The sequence below is a fragment of the Cebus imitator genome, unplaced genomic scaffold (assembly GCF_001604975.1).
Source record: "Cebus imitator isolate Cc_AM_T3 unplaced genomic scaffold, Cebus_imitator-1.0 Scaffold80, whole genome shotgun sequence".
Taxonomy (NCBI): domain Eukaryota; kingdom Metazoa; phylum Chordata; class Mammalia; order Primates; family Cebidae; genus Cebus; species Cebus imitator.
The window spans coordinates 2,217,670-2,241,463 of NW_016107395.1; the positions used below are offsets into that span (position 1 = coordinate 2,217,670).

General features: G+C 33.7%; 1 protein-coding gene across 1 annotated transcript in view; it reads left to right on the plus strand.

Moving 5' to 3' along the window:
• Positions 1-23,794, plus strand: part of CCDC152 (coiled-coil domain containing 152) — a 52,253-nt gene that overhangs the window by 12,475 nt on the left and 15,984 nt on the right. The window contains exons 3-5 of the mRNA XM_017533151.2: positions 5,984-6,052; positions 17,834-17,898; positions 22,819-22,921. Coding sequence (XP_017388640.1) covers positions 5,984-6,052; positions 17,834-17,898; positions 22,819-22,921 — 237 coding nt within the window. The remainder of the gene's footprint in view (positions 1-5,983; positions 6,053-17,833; positions 17,899-22,818; positions 22,922-23,794) is intronic.

Sequence of the window (23,794 nt, forward strand, 5' to 3'; positions counted from 1 at the left end):
AGAAAATTAAGAGCAAACCAAACCTAGAAGAAAAGAAACAGTGAAGATCAGAGCAGAAATAAATAAAACTGAAATGAAAAAAAATACAAAAGGTCAATGAATCAAAAGTTGGTTTTTCGAAAGGTTAAACAAAATTGACAAACCTTTAGCCAGAATAAAAAAAAAAAGGAGAGAAGATCCAAATAAATAAAATTTGAAAAGAAAAAGGAGACATTACAGCTGATACTGCAGAAATTCAAAACATCATTAGTGCCTACCATGAATATCTATATGCAAATAAGTTGGAAAATCAAGAAGAAATGAGTAAATTCCTAAATACATACAATCTACCAAGATTGAATCAGGAAGAAATCCAAAACCTACCAACCAATAACAAGTAATGAGTCATAATAAAGTCTTCCAGTAAAGAAAAGCTTGGGACCCAATGGCTTCACTACTGAATTCAAACATAGAGAAGAAATAATACCAATCCTACTCAAACTGTTCCAAAAGATAGAGGAGGAGAGAACACTTCCACACTCATTCTAGAAGGCCACTATTACCCTGATACCAAAATCAGACAGACACATTAAAAAAAAAAAATACAGGCCAATATCTCTGATTAATACTGATGCAAAAATCCTCAAAGTACAGCAAACCAAATTCAACAATACATTAGAAAGATGTTTTATCATGACTAAGTGGGATTTATCCCTGGGATGCAAGGATGATTCAACATATGCCAATCAATCAATGTGTTGTTACATCATATCAACAGAATGAAGGCTAAAAATTATAAGACCATTTCAACTGATGCTGAAAAAGGATTGATAAAATTCAACATTCCTTCATAATAAAAACTCTCAAAAAACTAAGATAGAAGAAATATAACTAAACATAATAAAAGCAATATATGACAGACCCAAAGCTAGTACCATACTGAATGGGGAAAAACTGAAAGCCTTCCCTCTAAGATCTGGAACATGATAAGAATGCCCACTGTCACCACTGTTATTCAGCATAGTACTGGAAGCCCTCACTAGAGCAATCGGACAAGAGAAAGACATAAAGGGCATCCACACTGGAAAAGAAGAAGTCAAATTATTCTTGTTTGCAGATGATATAAACTCATATTTGGAAAAACCTAGAAACTACAAGAAAACTATTAGAATAAACAACTTCAGTAGAGTTGCAGGATACAAAATAAACATACAAAACTGTAGCATTTCTATATGCCAACAGTGAACAACCTAAAATAGAAATTTGAAAAGTAATCCCATTTACAATAGCTACTAATAAAATTAAATACCTAGGAATTAACCAAAGGAGTGAAAGATTTTTATGATGAAAACTACAAAACACTAATGAAAGAAATTAAAGAGGGTACCAAAAAATGGAAAAATATTCCATGTTCTTGGACTAGAAGAATCAATATTATTAAAAATGTCCATACTACTCAAAGGAATCTACAGATTCAATGCAATCTCTATCAAAATACTAATGACATTCTTCACAGAAACAGAAAAAACAATCTGAAATTTATATTGAACTACAAAAGACCCAGATAGCCAAATCTGTCCTAAACAAAATGAAAAAACTGAAAAAAAAAATGAAATCATATTACCTGGCTTCAAATTATACTACAGAGCTACAGTAAGCAAAACAGTATGATACTGGCATAACAACAGACACATAGGCCAATATAACAGAATAGAGAACCCATGAACAAATCCCCACATCCATAGTGAACTCATTTTTGACAAAGGTGCCAAGAACATACACTGAGGAAAAGACAGTCTCTTCAATAAATGGTGTTGGGGAAACTGGATATTCTTATGCAGAAGAATGAAACTAGACTCCTGTCTCTCACCATACACAAAAATAAAATCAAAATGAATTAAAACCTTAAATCTAAGACCTCAAACTATGAAACTATTAGAAGAAGACATCAGGGAAAATCTCCAGGACATTGCTCTGGGCAAAGATTTCTTGAGCAATACCTCACAAGCACAGGCAAACAAAGCAAACATAGACAAATGGGATCACATTACATTTAAAAGCTTCTGCACAGCACAGGATACAATCAACAAAGTGAAGAGACAACCCATAGAATGAGAAAAAAATATTTGCAAACTACCCCTCTGACAAGGGATTAATAACCAGAATATATAAGGAGCTTAAATACCCCTACAGGAAAAAAAATATCAAATAATCCAATCCAAAAATGGACAAAAGATTTGAATAGACATTTCTCAGAAGAAGACATACAAATGGTAAACAGGCATATGAAAAGGTGCTCAACATCGCTGATCATCAGAGAAATGAAATCAAAACTACAATGAAATCTCATCTCACCTGAGTTACAATGGCTTATATCCAAAGACAGGCAATAACACATGCTGGTAAGGATGTGGAGAAAAGGGAACCCTCGTACACTGTTGGTGGGAAGGTAAATTAGCATAGTCGCTTTGAAGAACAGTCTGGAGGCTCTTTGAAAAACTAAAAATAGAGCTACCATAGGACCCAGCAATCCCACTGCTGGGTATATACACAAAAGAAAGGAATTCAGTATATCAAAGAGATATCTGCACTCTTTGTTGCAGCACTGATTACAATAGCCAAGATTTGAAGGAAGCTAAGTGTCCATCAACAGATGAATGAATAAAGAAAATAAGATACTCATACACAATGGAGTATTATTCAGCCATAAAAAAGAATGAGATCCTGCCATTTGCAACAACATATGGAACTGGAGATCATTATGTTAAGTGAAATAAGCCAGGTACAGAAAAACAAACATCACATGTTCTCATTTATGGGATCTAAAAGTCAAAATATTTAAACTCATGGACATAAAGAGTAGAAGGATGGTTACCAGAGGATAGGAAGAGTAGTAGGGGGGCTGGAAGGGAGGTGGGGATGGCTAATGAGTACCAAAAAAAAAAAATAGAATGAATAAGACCTACTGTTTGTTAGAACAATAAAGTAACTATTGTCAATAATAACTTAATTGTACATTTTAAAGTAACTTAAAGAATGTAATTAAATTGTTTATAACTCAATTGATAAATGCTTAAGGGGATAGATACTCCATTCTCCATGATGTCCTTGTTTCACATTGTATGCCTTTATCAAAACATCTCATGTACCCCATAAATATATACACCTACTATGTAACCACAAAAATTATTTTTAAGAAATACAATTTTACTTGTTCTAAATCTAATGTCCTTTCTGCTGGATAGTACTTATGAAAAATAAAAGAACAAATGAGAATGACAACTTATGGAGCCAAGTGTGTAATAATTCACTTAGGAAGGAAGGGCAAACTACACATGATTGGATTTATTCAACAACAAAGAATGATATATGCACATTTTATTTTCTACCTCTGATGCCAGCCAGATAAAGAATTTCTTTGCCAATTAAAGATAGTAATAATATTAGTATGGAGAACAAAGCACTGCATAAAACTCTTTTTTTTTTTTTTTTTTTTAAGACAGAGTTTCGCTCTTGTTACCCAGGCTGGAGTGCAATGGCACGATCTCGGCTCACCGCAGCCTCCGCCCCCTGGGTTCAGGCAATTCTCCTGCCTCAGCCTCCTGAGTAGCTGGGATTACAGGCACGCGCCACCATGCCCAGCTAATTTTTTGTATTTTTAGTAGAGACGGGGTTTCACCATGTTGACCAGGATGGTCTCGATCTTTTGACCTGGTGATCCACCCGCCTCGGCCTCCCAAAGTGCTGGGATTACAGGCTTGAGCCACCGCGCCTGGCCCTGCATAAAACTCTTTACATGTGTAATTGCATTTAATATCTCTAACTATTATATGAAATACATATTAGTATTCATATTATTGGTTAATCTTAGAGTCTATATTTGAGCTCAGAATGATTATTGATTTACTAAATTATATAGCATAAGAAATAGCTTAACATTTGGACTTCTGGTTTTTAGAAAGAATTTAATAGGCTACTATTTTCAAATTACATGGTAAAGTCCAACAAAAAAAATAATGTGGATTAAAGTTCGCAAAGAGAATTAAAAGCCATTATTCAAAATTAGTGAATAATATTCTTGTGAAGAATTTCTTATCTAGGTTCCATTGTAGAAAAATGTGGTGAGAGAGCCACCTTGTGTTCAAGTTTTGAAAATACACATTTTTGAAACATTCAGTTGCAGGGTTCTGTTTTCAATGTACAGATTACTGAGGTAATTCAACTACTATATTCTATGATTCACTGGATTCATTACTCTAAAAGGCACAAAGACAAGTGATAACAGAGTCTGTCTATGCCTCTAATTTTTTAATTGTAGCAGCTGGCACAGTGAGATTCATGAAGCAAATTCTCAGCTAGTTTCTGTCAAATGTAATTTAACCATCATTCTCTTACTGGGAAATAGCAAGATTGAAAAAATGGAGGATGATGGGAACTTTGAATGGATGATGGGGATGATAGGGAGAAGAGGGAGGAGTGAAGAGCCACAACAGCAGAAACTTATATCATCATAAACGTTTAAACTTCTGCAAAATACTTTCATTTCTGTCAGCATAGTTGAAAAAGTACATGAGACTAAGTGCAGAATGTCTAATTAAAAAGTGAAAAAAATTTTGAATTCTTCCTTCACAATATTGGTTCTTTCATTCCATTGACAAAATATATGTTATTTTCATACCAGAGACTCTCCACTTACCCCTTTTCTGCTTCAGCTTACTGTGATATTACCTATCCACCCAATAATCACTGAACAAATATTTGTGGATTACCTACTATGGACCACAAGTGTTCTAAATACTAGGAAGCAATGGTAAGAAAAATAAAAAATAGTCTCTGCTGTTGTAGCGCTAATAGCTAAATGGACTTCTAAAGTAATAGAAGTTACCACTACTATTGCTATCCTTCTTGGCTGTTGCTGGTGGTAACCAATAGTACAGTCAAGGCTTGGATGCGCATGTCAAGGCTCTAATATTTGCAACGAAACTTCTAACTCCTATTATGTCAGAAGCCATTGGCAGCAAAGCTGCCGAAGCCTTGGAACACTATTTATTGAGTTTCTACTTCTTTTATTGCTAATCTCTTGCTCTAAGACACAGGCATAAGTACTAAGAGGACACATTGGAAGACAGTAAGAAAAGTGTTGTCCTATCCCATGCAATTGTACCACGTATTATCTTATACCTAAACAATATAATTTAACTCCCTTTCCTTAGGATGTTCTTTCATGGAAGATTTACATGAACATACTTCTTATAGTCCCTGGAAATGTGCAGGTGTGCCTTACTACTAGGGCAGAGATTGCTTAGGCACATGGTAGGATCAGTACTATTCTGTGCCTTAGGAAAGTCATTACTAAGTTTTGAAATTCATTTGCCTTAATGAGTGAGTTAAAAGTAAAGCCTCATACCTTTAGTCCCAGTACTTTGGGAAGCCAAGGCAAATGGACTGAGGTCAGGAGTTTGAGACCAGCCTGGCCAATATGGTGAGACCCCATCTCTACAAAAATGCAAAAATTAGCCAGGTATGGTGGCATGTGCCTGTAATCCCAGCTGCTCAAGAAGCCGAGGCAGGAGAATCACTTCAACCCAGTAGGCGGAGGTTGCAGTGAACCAAGGTCGCACCACTGCACTCCCGCCTGAGTGACAAAGCAAGAGTCTGTCTCACAAAAATAAAAGTTATATTTTCCCCTTATATAATTTCCTTTAAGGTACTTGTTTGCTTTATTACTATCTTGTAATTTCCAATTAAATATTATTATTATTATTTTTAGAGACAGGGTCTTGCTCTGTCACCCAGGATGGAGTACAATGGCATAAGCATAGCCCCTGCACCCTTAAACTCTTGGGTTTATGTGATCTTGCTGCCTCAGCTTCTTCAGCAGGTGGGACTACAAGGTGCACACCACCATGCCTGGCTTAAATATTATTTTAATTACTTCAACTGAAAGAATAATTCCAAAATTGAAAGCAAGGTATTTTAAAATAAATTTACTTTTTTGTTTTAGAATGTGCTACTCTTCATAATATAATAAAAGGTCTACAACATACCATTGAATATCAACAGAATTTGAAAGGTAAGTTAGGGGCTGGGTGTGGTGGCTAATGCCTATAATCCCAGCATTTGGGTAGGCCGAGGTGGGTGGATCACCTGAGGTGGGGAGTTTGAGACCAGCCTGACCAACATGGAGGAAACCTCATCTCTATTAAAAATACAAAATTAGCCAGGCATGGTGGTGCATGCCTGTAATCCCAGCCACTTAGGAGGCTGAGGCAGGAGAATCACTTGAACCTGGGGGGCAGAGGTTGCAGTGAGGCACAACTGCACTATTGCACTCCAGCCTAGGCAACTGGGCAACAAGAGTGAAACTCCATCTCAAAAAAAAATAAGAAAGAAAGAAAGGGGAAAAAAGTAAAATCTAAAAAAGCATTGTTTATTTGAGTACCTTTTTAAAAATACGGAATTTTTTCATTGTTGATAATGAGTTTCAACTTATCAGCTAAGAGAGGACTCCTTACTGCTTAAAAATACTTTCCTAGATGATTATGAAATAAGAAATTCTATGCTGACCAGAACAATTCAGTCATATTCTATCTGATAGTGGCATCAAAGGATCTTTTCTCAAAAGTCATATAGTTATTTTTGTTACCTTCAAAAGCTTAGAAATCTATTTATTCTCAGTAGCATTCTTGGTCTTTAATAACACTGTGTTCAGTTTTGAAGAGTGAATATTACTAGTTAAACCATAATTTTTTATTTAAACCACAGTGATCATTTACCATTTAATTTTTTGTCATAGACTAAGACTATATTTTTGAAAGTGCAGTCAACACATTCAGCTCATCTTACTTTTTTTAAAAACAATCAAGTTATTCAAACAGGCCTACCATTCACAAAACAGAGCAACCAAGTATTTTGTGCTGTTCCGACTCAGCTATTATGGCCATGAGATTTTCTTCTACTGTATCAGAGATTAAACTCAATTGCCTTAAAGTCCCCTTCCAAATAAAACTCACATCAAATAGCCACTTCTCATCTTAGATCTCTACCTTTATTTTAAAACAAGCACCTTACATATGTGAGATAAAATATTGATCTTATATGTGATACCTGTAATTTGGGGTGTAAAATAGGGGCTTTCATGTTTCTATCTCAATACTAAGGCTCAAAGCAACTTTTCCCTTCCTTGTGGCTAAAATACCACACTCAGCTGGGTTCTTTATTCTGTTCCATAATCTACCTGTCTGTTTTTTTTTAACAGTGCTATACTGTTTTGCTTATTGTAGCTCTGTAATATATTTTGAAATTAAGTAGTGCAATGGCTCCAGGTTTGTTCTTTTAGCTCAAGATTGCTTGGGCTATTTGAGATTTTTTTGTGATTCCATATGAATTTTAGGATTGTTTTGTCTACTTCTGTAAAGAATGACATTGGCATTTTGAGAGAGATTGCATTAAATATGCAGATAATTACAGGTAGTACGGACATTTTAACAATATTAATTCAGATCCATCCATTATCTGTGTCTTCTTTCATTTTCTTCATCAATGTTTTATAAATTTTAGTGTACAAGAGTCTCACCTTCTTTGGTTAATTCTTAAGTTTTTATTGCCACTGTGAATAGGATTGCTTCTTAATTTCCTTTCCATATATTTTGTAATTTGTATATAGAAACGTGATTAATTTTTATATGTTGATTTTGTACACCGCAACTTTACTGAATCTATGTATTAGTTCTAACAGGTTTACTAAATATATAGTCATGTCATTTGCAAATATAGATAATTTTCTTCTTTTCTGATTTTGATGTCCTTTATGTCCTTCTCTTTCCTAATTGCTCTGTCTAGGATTTCCAGCACTATGTTGAAATGAAGTGGCAAAAATGCTAAACACACTCCTGAACAATCATTGAGTCAAAGAATAAGTAAAGGAACTTTAAAAGTATCTGAGACAAATGAAAACACAACATACCAAAACCTATAGGATGCAGCAAAAGACATTCTGCTAGGGAAGTTTATAGCTATAAAGCCTAAATTTAAAAGGAATAAATATATATTAAATAAGCAATCTACCTTTATACCTCAAGGAACTAGAAAAAGAACAACAAATTAAGCCCAAAGGTAATCAAAGGAAGGAAATAATGAAGATTATAGGGGAAACCAATCAAATAGAAAATAAAAGACAACAGAACATTTAACAAAACTTTGTTTTTTGAAAAAAATAAAATTGACAGACCCTTGACTATAGTAAAAAAAAAAAAAAAGTTGTCAATAAATAAAAGCAGAAATGAAAGAAAAGATGATACAACTGATGTTTTAGGTGGCATGAGGGGGATCAGAAGGGACTATTATGAGCAATTATATGCCAGCAAACTGGATAACCTAGAAGAAATAGTAAAATTTCTAGGAACATACCACTTGCCAAAACTGAGTCAGAAATAGTTGGAACACACCAATAACAAATAAGGTGATGTGTGAGTAATCAAAAATCTCCCACCAAGGAAAAGCCCAGAACCAGGTGGCTTCATGGGTAATTCTATTAAACATTCAAAGAAGAAGTAATACCAATTTTTCTTAAACTCTTCCAAAAAAATAAAAGCAAAGGGAACACTTCCAAACTCATCCTATGAGGCCAGTATCACCCTGACACCAAAATCAGACATACACTGCAAGGAAAGAAAACTACAGCCCAATATCCCTGATGAACACAGAATCAAAAATCCTCAATAAAATACTATCAAATAAAATTCAGCAGCCCGTTAAAAAGATCGTATATCCTAACCAAGTGGGATTTATTGCTGGGATGCAAGTATGGTTTCGTATACACAGATCAATCAATGTGATATACCATACATTTTCTATTTATTATCAAAATGAATAGAAAAAAAAACACATGACCATTTCAATAGATACACAAAAAGCATTTGACCAAATTCAACATCCACTCATGATTAAAACTCTCACAAAATAGGTATAGATGGAGAAGGTAATAGGCATGGAAGGATCTTGCCTTAACACAACAAAGGCCATAAATGAAAAGCTCACAGCTAACATCATAATCAGTGGGAAAAAACAGAGAAGTTTCTCTTAAAGATCCAGTACAAGGCAAGTATACAAGTTTTAAAATAGCCATTCTTAAAAAATGAATATTGTATGATGCCTCTTGCAAATAAATGATAATTCATTGAGTTCATTTTCCCAATGCTCTTACAGGCCTTGACTGAGCAAGGTGATATATATCAACTATCTATATTTGACCATTTCATCCAATTGATTGCCAACATAGTATGATTAATCTGCTTATTTAAGCTACCCAGTGGTTTCCTACCCAGCAACTCTTTTCTCTCCTTAATAGGAAACTTTTTCTCCTTTTTTAGACATCCACCCTTCATTCCCTTAACTATATGCCTCAGGGTAAGCAGATTGCATCCAAACTCCAAGGGAGTTCTTCTGGAATGATTTTTCTCTCTTCCAAGAGATGGACTGTGTTCTTCTGGTTGTTATAAGACTTGTATATAATGCCTAAAATTGCTGCAGACTTCTTGTTTCTAGTCTAAAAATCATGCTAGCAGAGTGATTTTTGACAATATCAAAAAAAGTAAACTAAAAGAATCTGGTTTTTTGGTATCTATTGATCTGGTGAAGCAGTTACCCTTTGGGTTTAAGAGACTTTTCAGCTACAATGAGAGAAATGCTACCTTTCTTTAGTCTTATCAGTGAATCTTTTCAGTAAGGGCTTATGGATTATGTAAAAGATAAATCAATGAGATGTAGCAAAATATTGCAATTCTTATTCACCTTTATTTTTATCTGAAAATTCAGTCAGCCATCTTACAAAAATTTAGAAACTGCAATAATCCTTTTTCTATCTATAAGTTAATTATACGTCACACATGATACACAAGGCTCTTCTTTCTCTGAGGAGAATGGGAGTTCTAAAACTGAACAATTGCATGTTTATTTTTTCCCCTAGTCTCAGTGTATGGCAATGTAGTACAGTTTATATGTATCTGGAGAAGAGGATTGATAGATAAAATTAGCTAGTTCTAATCAAACTAATCATTTCAAAATGGACAAGTAGTTTTAAAAAATAAAACATCTTTTGAGGACAATAATAAGTATAATAATGCAAGCAAAAGCAAACAATAAGAAAGTATGAGAGCTGTCACTTCTCCTACCCCCATGCAAGCTCTTTATCAGACATATTAAGTTAAAATGTTATGAAAATCTATTAGACCTGATGAAATGATTTTGGAAAATTAATTTGTGGAAAACCCATTGTATTTTGAGAAATGGTTCCATCACTAAGCAATTTCAGGGCTGAAAACGTGTCACTTTTAAGTATTCTCACTTGCACATGAAATATGAAAATAGAATTCTAATTTTAATGAAAATCCTTCAAATGTACCTCAGGTTTCTGGTAAAATGTGCAAGGATCTCAGAAGTTGTCACTCCATGCTAATAACAAGCAAAAAGTTCAGCAAACTGAAAAATCAACAATTCTTAGTCTTTTGATCAGAGAAGTGAGGTTGCAGGACAAACTGATGCCCCTAAAATTGGAGACAAGGAGGCAGATTCAGAAAATACAACTTACAAGAGCAGAACCCCAAAGCAGAAACCTTCCTGTTGGTCAGGCTAGGAAACCTTAAAATGTAATTTTGATAAATTGCAGGAGGATCACTGTGGACAAGTCTAAAAGATTAAAAATTTCAGGAGACCTAATCATAGGAGAGCCCCTACTGTTTGGAAGTTTTACCTGTAAGAGCTCTACAAAGATCTCACAGTTAAGATCTGAGAAAAATCTCCTCATGTTGTTGGCAGGAGGAGAGGAAAAGTAACCATTTTGAAATAATCCACAGCTTCTGTTCTTAACAAAGCCTGACTCAAAAGAAGCTATTTTATCTGAGCCTAAACTATTGATGTTTTAGCCAAGGATAAGCTGCCTTGATGGGGGGGAAATGCCCTGTTTCAGCTCCCCCTAGCCTTCGCAACTCCAGCCCACTCTAGCCATCCCATCCCACCTAAGAAGAGAGGGGCCGAGACACATGTGAGTAACTCACAGTCTAGAGGCACAGGCTTACTGAAAGACTGAGACCTAATCATAGGACCATAGAATGCTTCTCCTTTCCCTACACCTTACCATCAAGTCACTAAAGGCCTATTCACTAGAATTCCTTTTACCTAGTACTTTGTCTTGAGCTTTGTACAAAAAAATTACAAGGTACATTAAAAGGAAAAAAATAGTTTGGAGAGACAGAGAAAGCACCAAAACCATACATAGAAATGGCAGAGGTATTGGAATTACTAGACCAGAAATATTAAACTGTGATGAATATGCTAAGGGCTCTAAACAGTGTAACAGAAATTAATGCCTTTGATGGACTCATTAGTACATTAAGTCTAAGGAAAAATATTTCTCAGTTTCAGGAAAGAGTCTCCAAACTTGAGAATATGTCAATAGAAACTTCCAAGACTGAAAAGAAAAAAAAAAGACTACAAAAAGTTAACAAAATATCCAAAAACCGTATAATAACAAACACTTACTGGGAATACCAGAAGGAAAATCAAGAAAGAGGGGAACAGAAGAAACATCTGAAGCAATAATGACAGAGAATTTCCCCTAATTAATATCAGATACCAAACCACAGATCCAGGAAGCTCAGTGAACACTAAGCAAGATAAATGCTCAAAAAGCAACCCCTAGGCATGTCATATTCAAATGGTAGAAAATAAAAAACAAAGAAAAATTTTCAAAGAAGAGTGGGGAAAATTCTTTACCTATAGAGGACCAAAGATAAGAATTGAATGACAGCTAAGTTTTAAAATTAAAAATAAGAAAAATAAAAAGATCTCTTTAGCAGGTTGGTGTTTTTTGCCTTGGTGTTCCAATGAATTGCTAGAGTATGTGTCAAGTTCAAAGCATCTGAAAATTCCAAGTATTACATCCAGCTTCTTCTCAGGAACCATGCACACAGTAAAGGAGTAGAGTGAAATATTTAAAGTGCTGACAGAGAGAATAAAACACCAACCAATAATTCAGTATCCTGCAAAATTACTCTCCAGAAAGGGGAAATAAAGACTTTCTTAGACAAATAAAAATTGAGAGTATCTGTTGCAAGTATACCAGCCTTTCAGGAAATGATGAAAGAGGTTCTTCAGAGAGAAGCAAAATGATATAGACCATAAACTTGGATCTGCATAGAAAGGAAGAACATTAGAGAAGGAATACGTGAAGGTAAAATAAAAACTTTTATTTTTCTTATTCTAAATTAATCTAACAAATAACAATTTATTCATAATTATAGCAACAATGTATTTTAAGTAATTATAACTTGTGTATAAGTGAAATGTATAACATCAATGACACAAGGAATGAGAGAAAGGTATTATGAATACTTTAGTGTAAAGTACTTGTACTACCTGAGAAGCAGTATAATGTTATTTGAAAATGGACTTGGATTCATTGTTGTATATTGCAAACTCTAGGACACTCACTTTAAAAAAGTAAAAATAGAAGTATAATGGATTTGCTAAGAAAGAAGAGAAAACAGAAACATATAATATACTCTTTAACACAAAAGGCAGAAAAAGAATAGAAAACAAAAATAGGGTCAAAGAACAAGGGCAATGAATAGAAAACAGTAACAAATATGGTAGATATTAATCTAACTTTATCAAAAATCACTTTGAAAATTGAAGTCTAATACACAGGTTACAAGACAGAGATTGTCAGAGTGGATCAAAAAACATTACCCAACTATATGCTTTCTACAAAAAAAGCCTACTTTAAATATAAAGGCACATATAGATTAAAAGTTAAAGGCTAAAGAAAGATATGTCATGTTAACACTAAAAACACTGGAGTAGCTATATTCATTTCAAACAGCTGATTTTAGAGCATAAAAAAATTATCAAGGATAAAAAAGGGGCATTATATAATGATAAAAGGGTTAATTCTCCAAGAAGACATAAAATCCTTTTATATATGTGTCTAGCAACAGCATCAAAAATATGTGAGTCAAAGAATAATAGGAGAAATAGATGAGACTACTATATAGTTGAAAATTTCAACATTCTTGTATCAGAAAATCTGTAAGGACATAGGTGAACTCAACACTATCAATCAATTGACTGTAATGGACATCTATAGACTTTCATTCAACAACCACAGAATACACATTCTCTTCAAACGTACATGAATACTCACCAAGATAGATCACATTCTGGTTTATAAAACACACCTTAACAAATTTGAAAGAACAAAAATCATACAATGTCTGTTGTCAGGCCACGATGAAATTGAAGTAGACGTTCAAAAACAGAAAGATAGATTAAAAACCTCAAAATATATGCAGATTAAAGAACACTTTTAAATAATACAGGGGTCAAAAAACAATATCAACAGAAATTTTAAAATATTTTGAACTAAATAAAAATGAAAATACAATTTATTAAAATTTGTGAAATACAGCAAAAACAGTGCTTAAAGAGAAATTTATAGCATTAAATGCATATATGAGAAGGGAAGAAGAAACTAAAATGAATCTAAGCTTCCACTTTAGGAAATAAGAAATAAGAGAACAAATTAAATCCAAAGTAAGTAGAAAAAAAGAAATAATAAAAATAAAGCAGAAATTAATAAAATTTAAAACAAGAAATCAATAGAGATCAATGAAACTAAAAGCTGTTTTCTTGAAAAGATCAATAAAATTGACAAGTCTCTGGCCAGATGAACTAAAGAAATAGGAGTGGCAACACAAATTTATAATATCAGAAATGAAAGAAAAGACATCACTACAAATGTCATGTTCATTAAGAGGTTAATAAAGGAATACTCTGTGCTCAAATATTTGATAACCTATGTGAAATGAACCAATTTCTTGAAAGACACAATCTGACAAAACTCACACAAGAAGAAATAAATAATATGAATAGGTAGGCCTATAGCTATTAAAGAAATTTAATAATTAATTAAAAACTTTACAAAACAGAAAGCACCAGGCCCATATGGGTTTACCGGTGAATTCTATTACATATTTAAGAATGAAATTATACCCATTATCTGCCATGTCTTCCAGAAGATAGAAGAAGGAATAATTTCTAATTCATTATATGATATCAGCATTACCCTAATACAAAACCAGACAAAGAAGGACATTACAAAAAAAAGAAAATTACAGACCAATATATTTCATAAACATAGATGCAAAAATCCTCTACAAAATATTAACAAATTAAATTCAATAATGTATAAAAAGATTTATACACCATGACCAAGTGAGACTTACACCAGCTATATAAGGCTGATTCAACATTTGAAGATCAATTGATGTACTTTGTCACAATAGGTTAAAGAAGAAAAGTCACATGACTATATTAATCAATGCAGAAGAAACACATGGCAAAACCAAACACCCAGTCATAATAAAAGCTTTCAGCAAACTAAGAATAGAGGATAACTTCCTCAACTTTATAAATAATATCTACAAAAAACCTAAAGCTAATATCCGACATAATATGAGAAACTAGAAGCTTTCTCACTAAGACTAGAAAGAAGGCAAGAATGGCCCTTTTCACCATTCACTTTTAGCATGTACTAGAGATTATAGATAATGCAATAGGGCAAGAAAAGGAATTAAAAGGCATGCACATTGGGAAAGATAAAATAAAATTTGTTCACAGATGAAATTGTTATCTATGCAGAAAATCTCAATCAATAAACAACAACACAACTCTAGAAAATAATAAGAAATTGTAGCAAAGTTGCAGGAAACGAAGCAAAACAAAGTCAATCACTTTGCTACACACCAGCAATGAACAAAGGGAATTTTAAATTGAAAACATAATACTCTTTACATTAGCATCCCAAAAAGGAAATATATAGATATAAATTTAACAGAATACAAGTCCAAGATCTACATGAGGAAAACTACAAAACCAAAGAAAAAAATTAAAGAAAGGCTAAATAACTAGGGAGATATTCCATGTTCATGGATAGAAAGACTCAATATTGTCAAGATGTCAGTTCTCAACTTGATCTATAGACTCTAAACAATCCTAATAAAAATCCCAGCAAGTTATTTAGTGGATATTGACAAACTGATTCTGAAGTTTATATGAAAAAAACCAGAATAGCCAACAAAATTTTGAAGAAGAACAAATCAAAGGATTAACACTATCTGACCTCAAATTTTATAATAAAACCACAGTAATGAAGATGGTGTAGTATCGACTAAACAAACAAATAAATAAATGGAGCAGAATAGAAAGCCCAGAAATACACCTACATAAATAGAGTCAACTTTGACAAATAGAGTGATCTTTGACAAAGGAGCAAAGGCAATATAATGGACAAAAGACATTCTTTTCAATGAATTATTATTAATTGCCAAAACTTGGAATCAACCAAAAGGTCTTTTAGTAGGTAAATGGATGAACAAACTGTGCCACATGCAAATAATGCAATATTATTCAGCACTGAAAAGAACTGAGCTATCAAGTGATGAAAAGAATGAAGGAATCTTAAATGCATATTATTAAGTGAAAGAATCAATAATCTCGAAAGAATGCTACATACTGTATGATTCTAACTACATGACATTCTGGAAAAGGCAAGGTTATGGAGACAGTAAAAAGGTCAGTGTTGCTAGGAGTTCAGGGAGAGGGTTATAAATAGAGCATAGAGGAATTTGAGGTCAATGAAACTATTTTGCATACAATAATGATGTATGTATGCCATTTTTATTTATGAAAATCCATAGAAGGTACACTACCAAGATTGATTCCCTAATGTAAAAACATTATTATGAATGGTGTTAATGGTGCCAAGGTTTGAAAATCCCATTGGAATAGCAAAGGGAGCAGAAAACATATCTGAAGTCTTTTGTTATCAAAGGGAAATAGTACATTTTATATCTTTGTTATGTTGAAAATATTTTCATATAATTGACATGACTTTTATTCAAGAAACATCAAATTTTCTGACAAAATTTTTGTCAGACTGAAGCCATCATTAAGATTAAGATTTGTATTAAATATGACCCTTTAAAATGTAACACTTTTCCTGTCTGTTTCTGATCACAACTTTTGAAAACTAATTGATTTTAGATTTTTACTTAATTTTAATACTATGTATGATTTAATACCTCTACAAGTTTCATATGTGGAGTCTTATTTCCAAGACTCCTCTCAACGTTACTGTACTACAAAACAAACCTTCCTGAAGTATTATTCAGATAACGTCAAAAACCTTTACTGATTTGTTGTTATTTTGTTTAACTACTTCTTGGTTTTATTTATAGTCAAGGTTTTAATTTTAATACTATGATTTAATACCTTTGCAATAGTTTTGTAAGTGGACTCTATTTCCAAGGCTCTTCTCAACTTTACTATACCATGAAACAAACCTTCCTAAAAACATTATTCAGATACTTCAAAAATCTTTACCGATTTGTTGTTTTAACTACTTCTTGGTTGTGTTTATAGTTAAGATTGTAGAGGGGAAATGTGTAATAGGATGTCCAGTGAAGCTTCTCCTGTTTACCTGGAATTAGTGACTAGGGCCCATCCCACAATTAACAACAAAATACCTACATATTTCCATATTCTAATGACATCTGCTACAAAGTCACCAAATGCTGGAGTGAGTCAACACTCTCCATATATTTGCTACAACTCCCTAAAGGACTAGAACCTCAATGTTAAGTAGATAATTTTCTACCTCTCCGCATTCCTTGTCTCCAGTCCCCAAGAGATGACCCACAGGAAAGACAGGGAAGAGCAACTAAGAAGCAAAGTAAGGCTTCTTTCCCCCTTCTATTGAGTCTTTCCAGCCACTAATCTAGCCAGTGATAAGGATCATGAAAATTTTCAGTCAAACAGGAAATTAGTTTTGAATTGACCTGGATGTTTAGCAATCAAAATTAACCACAGAGTTTTTAAAATTTGTTTAAAAGATTATTAAGGTATTGTTTTCAGTTACCCAAACCAGAAACCTAAAAAGAAAAGGCTCTCCCTTACTCTTTTGCCTCCTCTCACTAAAGGGTCACTAAATTCCTAGGTAATTCTATCATCTAAATAATTCTTTTCCTCAATGCCTCCTTTTTTCCATGCTGCCACTGACGTAATTTAGGTCCCTGATATCTCTTATTTGATCTATACTTACTCATCTCCGTTCCTCTAGGATCAAAACGCTCTCATTCATCATCCACATTGCCAGACAATCGTTTTAGCATATAACTCTCATTATTTCACTTCTGCACTATTCAAAGTTCTTTGATGACTCCCTATAACCTTTAAAACAAAAATCCAAAGTTGTTCATCCAGAATATGTCTACCTAGTGATAGGATCTCAACCTATATAGCATCTCCTGCTCATACTTTACACTTCAACAGTATCATACTTGAATTTTAGTTTTTCCAAGTTGTATTCACTCAAGCCCATGGTCTTCTGTGCAATTTTCTGCACTTAGAATGCTGTCTCTTAACATGGGGTAAGCCTTATCACTTAACTCTCATCTCAAGCAGCTTCTCTTCTCTAAATCCTTTCCTGACTTCAAGCTGCCCTGGGTTTTCTTTTTGTAGGTTCCTGTAATATTTCAGATATACCGCCATTAAAAGCAATCATCATAGCATATGATAATTACTAACACATTTGACTCACTACTAGGCTGTAAGTTCTTTGAAGAGCAACAACTTTTTTCTTTCATGCTCTCACTGTCTAGTGTGATACCTGATGTGTAGTAGCTGCTGGATGCATGTTTGTTGAAAGTATACATGAATGGAAGCCAAAATGTTAAACATATTTTCATATTACTTGAAAAGTACTAGATATTAGGATGTTCTTTGATTATTCTTACAGGTGAAAATGAACAACTAAAAATAAGTGCTGATCTTATAAAAGAGAAGTTAAAGTCTCATGAACAGGTGAGTTTATGTATCATTTTCTTCAGTCAAGTCTGTAGAGCACTTGTCTTTTCAAATTAGAAAAAAAAAAAAAGAGGTTTTTAAATTAATAAACAGAGCCAAAGGGGTGTGTGTGTGTGTGTGTGTGTGTGTGTGTCTGTGTGTGTGTGTGTGTAGATACATATGCTGAAATCTTTAATAAATGACAATTTGTTTTGAAAGTAATGCAAGTTTTAGTTTTTTACAAAACATAATGTACTAACATATAACTTGCATTATTTTTTCTTTATACCAAAAAGATGCAATTATTTTGCTACATATTTTTCAATTATGTTAATAGAATTTTTACTCTAATAAACTCTATTTGTTACTACTTGTGAACTTTTTTATTATAATGTAAATGGATCTATACTCTTTATGATTTGGATAATCATTACATCATTCAAACACAGAAGGCATTTCGTGTGGATCACAGGTTATTTCTCTCCCAAGAGCAACCATACCCTCTACTACTTTTCCTTATCTCCTATGGAAACAGTATAGTGGTAGCAGTTGTAGAACACATAAACAATGCCAAAAAAACATAAAAGATGCTAAATAAACGTCAGTTCCCTCTGCTCTTTGAGAGGTTCATTATGCTAAATTTCTCATCTCTCAATAGCTAACATGTCAAATTCTAGCAAACCAAAGAACCTCAAAACTCAAGTTGAATCTATAGCAGGCTCCAACTTGAAGAATCTTCTCTAAACTCAGTAGGTTTCTCATTTGGGGAGCCTCTGAAAAAACCTCCTCAGAACTTCTGGTTAATACTCTACAGTAATTAGTAGCATTCTGGCTATGCTCTTCGAAAATTTACCTTTTCATCACCTTTTTTTAAAAATAATTTCTTTTATTGTACTTTAAGTACTGAGGTACATGGGCAGAACATGCAGGTTTGTTACATAGGTATACACGTGTCATGATGGTTGGCTGCATTCATCACCCCATCATCTACATTAGGTATTTCTCCCAATGCTATCCCTCCCCTAGCCCCCATCTCCCAACAGTCCCCAGTATGTGATGTTCCCCTTTCTGTGTCCATGTGTTCTCATTGTTCAAATCCAATTATAAGTGAGAACATGCAGTGTTTGGTTTTCTGTTCATGTGTTAGTTTGCTGAGAATGATGGTTTCCAGCTTCATCCATGTCCCAAGAAAGGACATGAATTCATGCTTTTTTACGGCTGTATAGTATTCCATGGTGTATATATGCCAAGATTTTCTTTATCCAGTCTATCATTGGTGGGCATTTTGGTGGGTTCCAAATCTTTGCTATTGTGAACAGTACTGCAATAAATATACATGTCTGTGTATCTTTATAATAGAATGATTTATAATCTTTGGGCATATACCCAGTAATGGGATTGCTGGGTCAAATGGTATTTCTATTTCTAGATCCTTGAGGAATCACCACACTGTCTTCTACAATGATTAAACTAATTTACACTCCCACCAACAGTGTAAAAGTGTTCCTATTTCTCCACATCCTCTCCAACATTTGTTGTCTCCTGACTTTTTAATGATCACCATTCTAACTGGCATGAGATGGTATCTCAATGTTGTTTTAATTTGCATTTCTCTAATGACTAGTGATGATGAGCTTTTTTTCGTTTTGTTGGCTGCATAAATGTCTCCTTTTAAGAAGTATTTCTTCATATTCTTCACCCATTTTTTGATGGGGTTGTTTGTTTTTTTTCATGTAAATTTGTTTAAGTTCTTTGTAGATTCCGGATATTAGTTCTTTGTCAGGTGGGTAGACTGCAAAACTTTTCTCCGATTCTGTAGGTTGCCTGATGACTCTGATGATACGTTTCTTTTGCTATGCAGAAGCTCTTTAGTTTAATTAGATCCCCATTTGTCTATTTTGGCTTTTGTTGCCATTGCTTTTGGTGTTTTAGTCATGAAGTTTTTACCCTTGCCTATGTCCTGAGGGTATTGACTAGGTTTTCTTCTAGGGCTTTTATGGTTTTAGGTCTTATATTTAAATTTTTAATCCATCTTGAGTTAATTTTTGTATAAGGTGTAAGGAAGGACCCAGTTTCAGCTTTCTGCATATGGCTGGCCAGATTTCCCAACACCATGTATTAAATAGGGAATCCTTTCCCCATTGCTTGTTTTTGTCAGGTTTGTCAAAGATCCGATGGTTGTAGGTGTGTGGCATTATTTCTGAGGCCACTGTTCTGTTTCATTGGTCTATATCTCTGTTTTGGTACCAGTACCATGCTGTTTTGGTTACTGTAGCCTTGTAGTATGGTTTGAAGTCAGGTGTGTGATGCCTCCAGCCTTGGTTTTATTGCTTAGAATTGCTTGCCTATGCAGGCTCTTTTTTGGTTCCATATGAAATTTAAGGTGGTTTTTCCAGTTCTATAAAGAAAGTCAATGGTAGCTTGATGGGGATAGCATTGAATCTACAGATTACTTTGGGCAGTATGGCCATTTTCACAATATTGATTTTTCCTAACCATAAGCATGGAATGTTTTTCCATCTGTTTGTGTCCTCTCTTACTTCCTTGAGCAATGGTTTGTAGTTCTCCTTGAAGAGAGCCTTCACATTCCTTGTTAGGTATATTCCTAGGTATTTAATTTTCTTTGTAGCAATTGTGAATGGGAGTTCACTTATGATTTGGCTCTCTGTTTGTCCATTATTGATGTATAGGAATGCTTGTGATTTTTGCACATTAATTTTGCATCCTGAGACTTTGCTAAAGTTTTTTATCAGCTTAAGGAGATTTTGGGCTGAGATGATGGGGTCTTCTAAATATACAGAGACAATTTGACTTCCTCTTTACCTATTTGAATACCCTTTATTTCCGTCTCTTGCCTGAGTCCCCTGGACAAAACTTCCAGTGCTATGTTGAATAGGAGTGGTGAGAGAGGGCATTCTTGTCTTGTGCCAGTTTTCAAAGGGAATGCTTCCAGTTTTTACCCATTCAGTATGATATCGGCTGTGAGTGTGTCATAAATAGTTATTATTTTGAGGTACGTTCCATCAATACCTAGTTTATTGAGAGTTTTCAGCACGAAAGTTGTTGAATTTTATCAAAGGCCTTCTCTGCATCTATTGAGATAATCATGTGGTTTTTGCCTTTGGTTCTGTTTATGTAAAGGATTACATTTTCATATTTGTGTATGTTGACCCAGCCTTGCATCCCAGAGATGAAACCAGCTTTATCGTGATTGATAAGCTTTTGGATGTGCTGTTGGATTGGGTTTGCCAGTATTTTATTGAGGATTTTTGCATCAATATTCATCAGGGATATTGGCCTAAAATTTTCTTTTAGTTGTGTCTCTGCCAGGTTTTGGTATCATGATGATGTCGGTCTCATAAAATGAGATAGGGAGGATTCCCTCTTTTTGTATTGTTTGGAAGTTTTGGAAGGAATGGTACTAGCACCTCTTTGTACCTCTGGTAGAATTCAGCTGTGAACCTGTCTGGTTCTGGCGTTTTTTTGATTGGTAGGCTATTAATTGCTTCCTCAACTTCAGACCTTGTTATTGGTCTATTCAGGAATTCAACTTCTTCCTGGTTTAGTCTTGGGAAGGTGTATGTGTCTGGGAATTTATCCATTTCTTCTATATTTTCTGTTTTATTTGTGTAGAGGTGTTCAGAGTATTTTCTGATGGTAGTTGGTATTTCTATGGGATTGGTGGTGATATCACCTTTAGCATTTTTTATTGCATCTATTTGAGTCTTCTCTCTTTTCTTCTTTATCAGTCTGGCTAGTGGTTTATCTATTTTGTTGAGTGTTTCAAAAAAAAAAAACAGCTTTTTTTGCTTTCCATTTGCTTGGCAAATATTCCTCCATCCCTTTATTTTGAGCCTATGTGTGCAAAGACATAGGCCTGTGAGATGGGTCTCCTAAATACAGCGCACCAATGGGTCTTGACTCCATATCCAATTTGCCAGTCTGTGTCTTTTAATTGGGGCATTTAGCCCATTTAAAGTTAAGGTTAATACTATTAGGTATGAATTTGATTATGCCTTTATGATGCTAGCTGGTTATTTTGCCATTAGTTGGTGCAGTTTCTTCCTAGCATCAATGATCTTTACAATTTGGTATGTTTTTGCAGTGGCTGCTACTGGTTGTTCCTTTCCATGTTTAGTGCTTCCTACAGGACCGCTTGTAAAACAGGCCTGGTAGTGACAAAATATAAATATTTTGAGCATCCTTAATATTATAAACCCTGGTGATGAGTATCCAGAAAGCAAAGATTAAAAAAGACATTGTTTCTATAATATATTTCCTTATCTTATTTCCTTATATCAGAAATTGATCTTTCTTATGGAATTCATGAATCAGAGAGTAGAGTGGAGGTTAGGAATGGCTGTGGTGGAGGCGACAATTGGGGAGATGTTGGTGAAGGATAAACAATTATAGTTAGAAAGGAGGAATAGCATCGGGAGAGCTATTGTACAGTTTGGTGATTGTTATCAATAACAAGTATTATATACTTGAAAATTGCTAACAGAGTAGTTTTTTAATGTTCTCACCACAAAAAAAGTGATAAATATGTGAGGTAATGGATATATTAATTGGCTTGAGTTAGGCATTCCACAATGTATACATATATTAAAACATCATATTGTACATCATAAATATATATAATTTTTAATTTTCAAGTTAAAAATTTAATTTTTAATTTTAAAATATTTTACTTTATACATATAAAAAATAAAATAAAATGGGTCTACCTCAAAGCTGATTATTAAAACAATGAACAATATTTTTCCTTGTTGGTGTGATAACTTGATTATTAGAAAGGTGAAATTGTTCATTTACATTAAATATATATTACCTTTTAAAACATAATATAAATGGAGAATTTTTAAAGTATTTAAAAAGTAATATGAGTTATATGCACATATTTAAATTTTTAAAATAAATAAATATTTCAATCTCTAGGAATATAAGAATAATATTGCCAAACTTATAAGTGAAATGAGAATCAAAGAGGAGGGATATAAGACAGAAATAAGCAAACTTTATCAGGACATGCAGAAAAAAGGTAAGTTTAAAATAAACTTACTTTTGTGTTATAGATTAAACGGATATATGTGCAGGTTTGTTACATGGGTATATTGTATAATGATGGTGTTTGGGCTTCTAGCAAACTCATCAATTATATAGTGAACATTAATCACAATTGTTTTTCAACACTCACCCCTCCCTTCCCTTCTTTTGGAATTCCCAGTGTCTATGGTTTCTATCTTTATGTCCTTGAGTACCCATTGTTTAGCTCCCACTTATTAAGTGAGTACATGCAGTATTTGATTTTCTGTTTCTGAGTTATTTTACTTAGAATGGTGTCCTCCAGCTCCAACCATGTTGGCAAAGAACTCAATTTTATTTTTTAAGGCTGCATAGTATTCCATGGTATATATACACCACATTTTCTTCATCCAATCCATCATTGATGTGCACTTAGGTTAATTCTATGACTTTGCTATTGTGAATAGAACTGTGATAAACATGCAAGTACAAGTGTCTTTTTGATAAAACAATTTATTTTCCTTTGAGTAGATACCCAGTAATAGGATTACTGGAGTGAATAGTAATTGTATTTTTAGCTATTTGAGAAATCTTTGTAATGTTTTCCATAGAAGTGAAACTAATTTACATTTCCACTAACAGTGCATTATTGTTCCCTTTTCTCCACATCCCTGACAACATCTGTTTATTTTTGACTTTTTAGTAATAGCTGTTTGACTGGTTTGAGAAGGTATCTCATTGTAGTTTTGACGTGCATTTATCTGATAATTAACAATGTTGAGCATTTTTTCATGTGCTTGTCAGCCACGTATATATCTTCTTTTGAGAAGTGTCTGTTCATGTCCTTTGCCCACTTTGTAATGGGGTTATTTGTTTTTGTCTTGTTGAT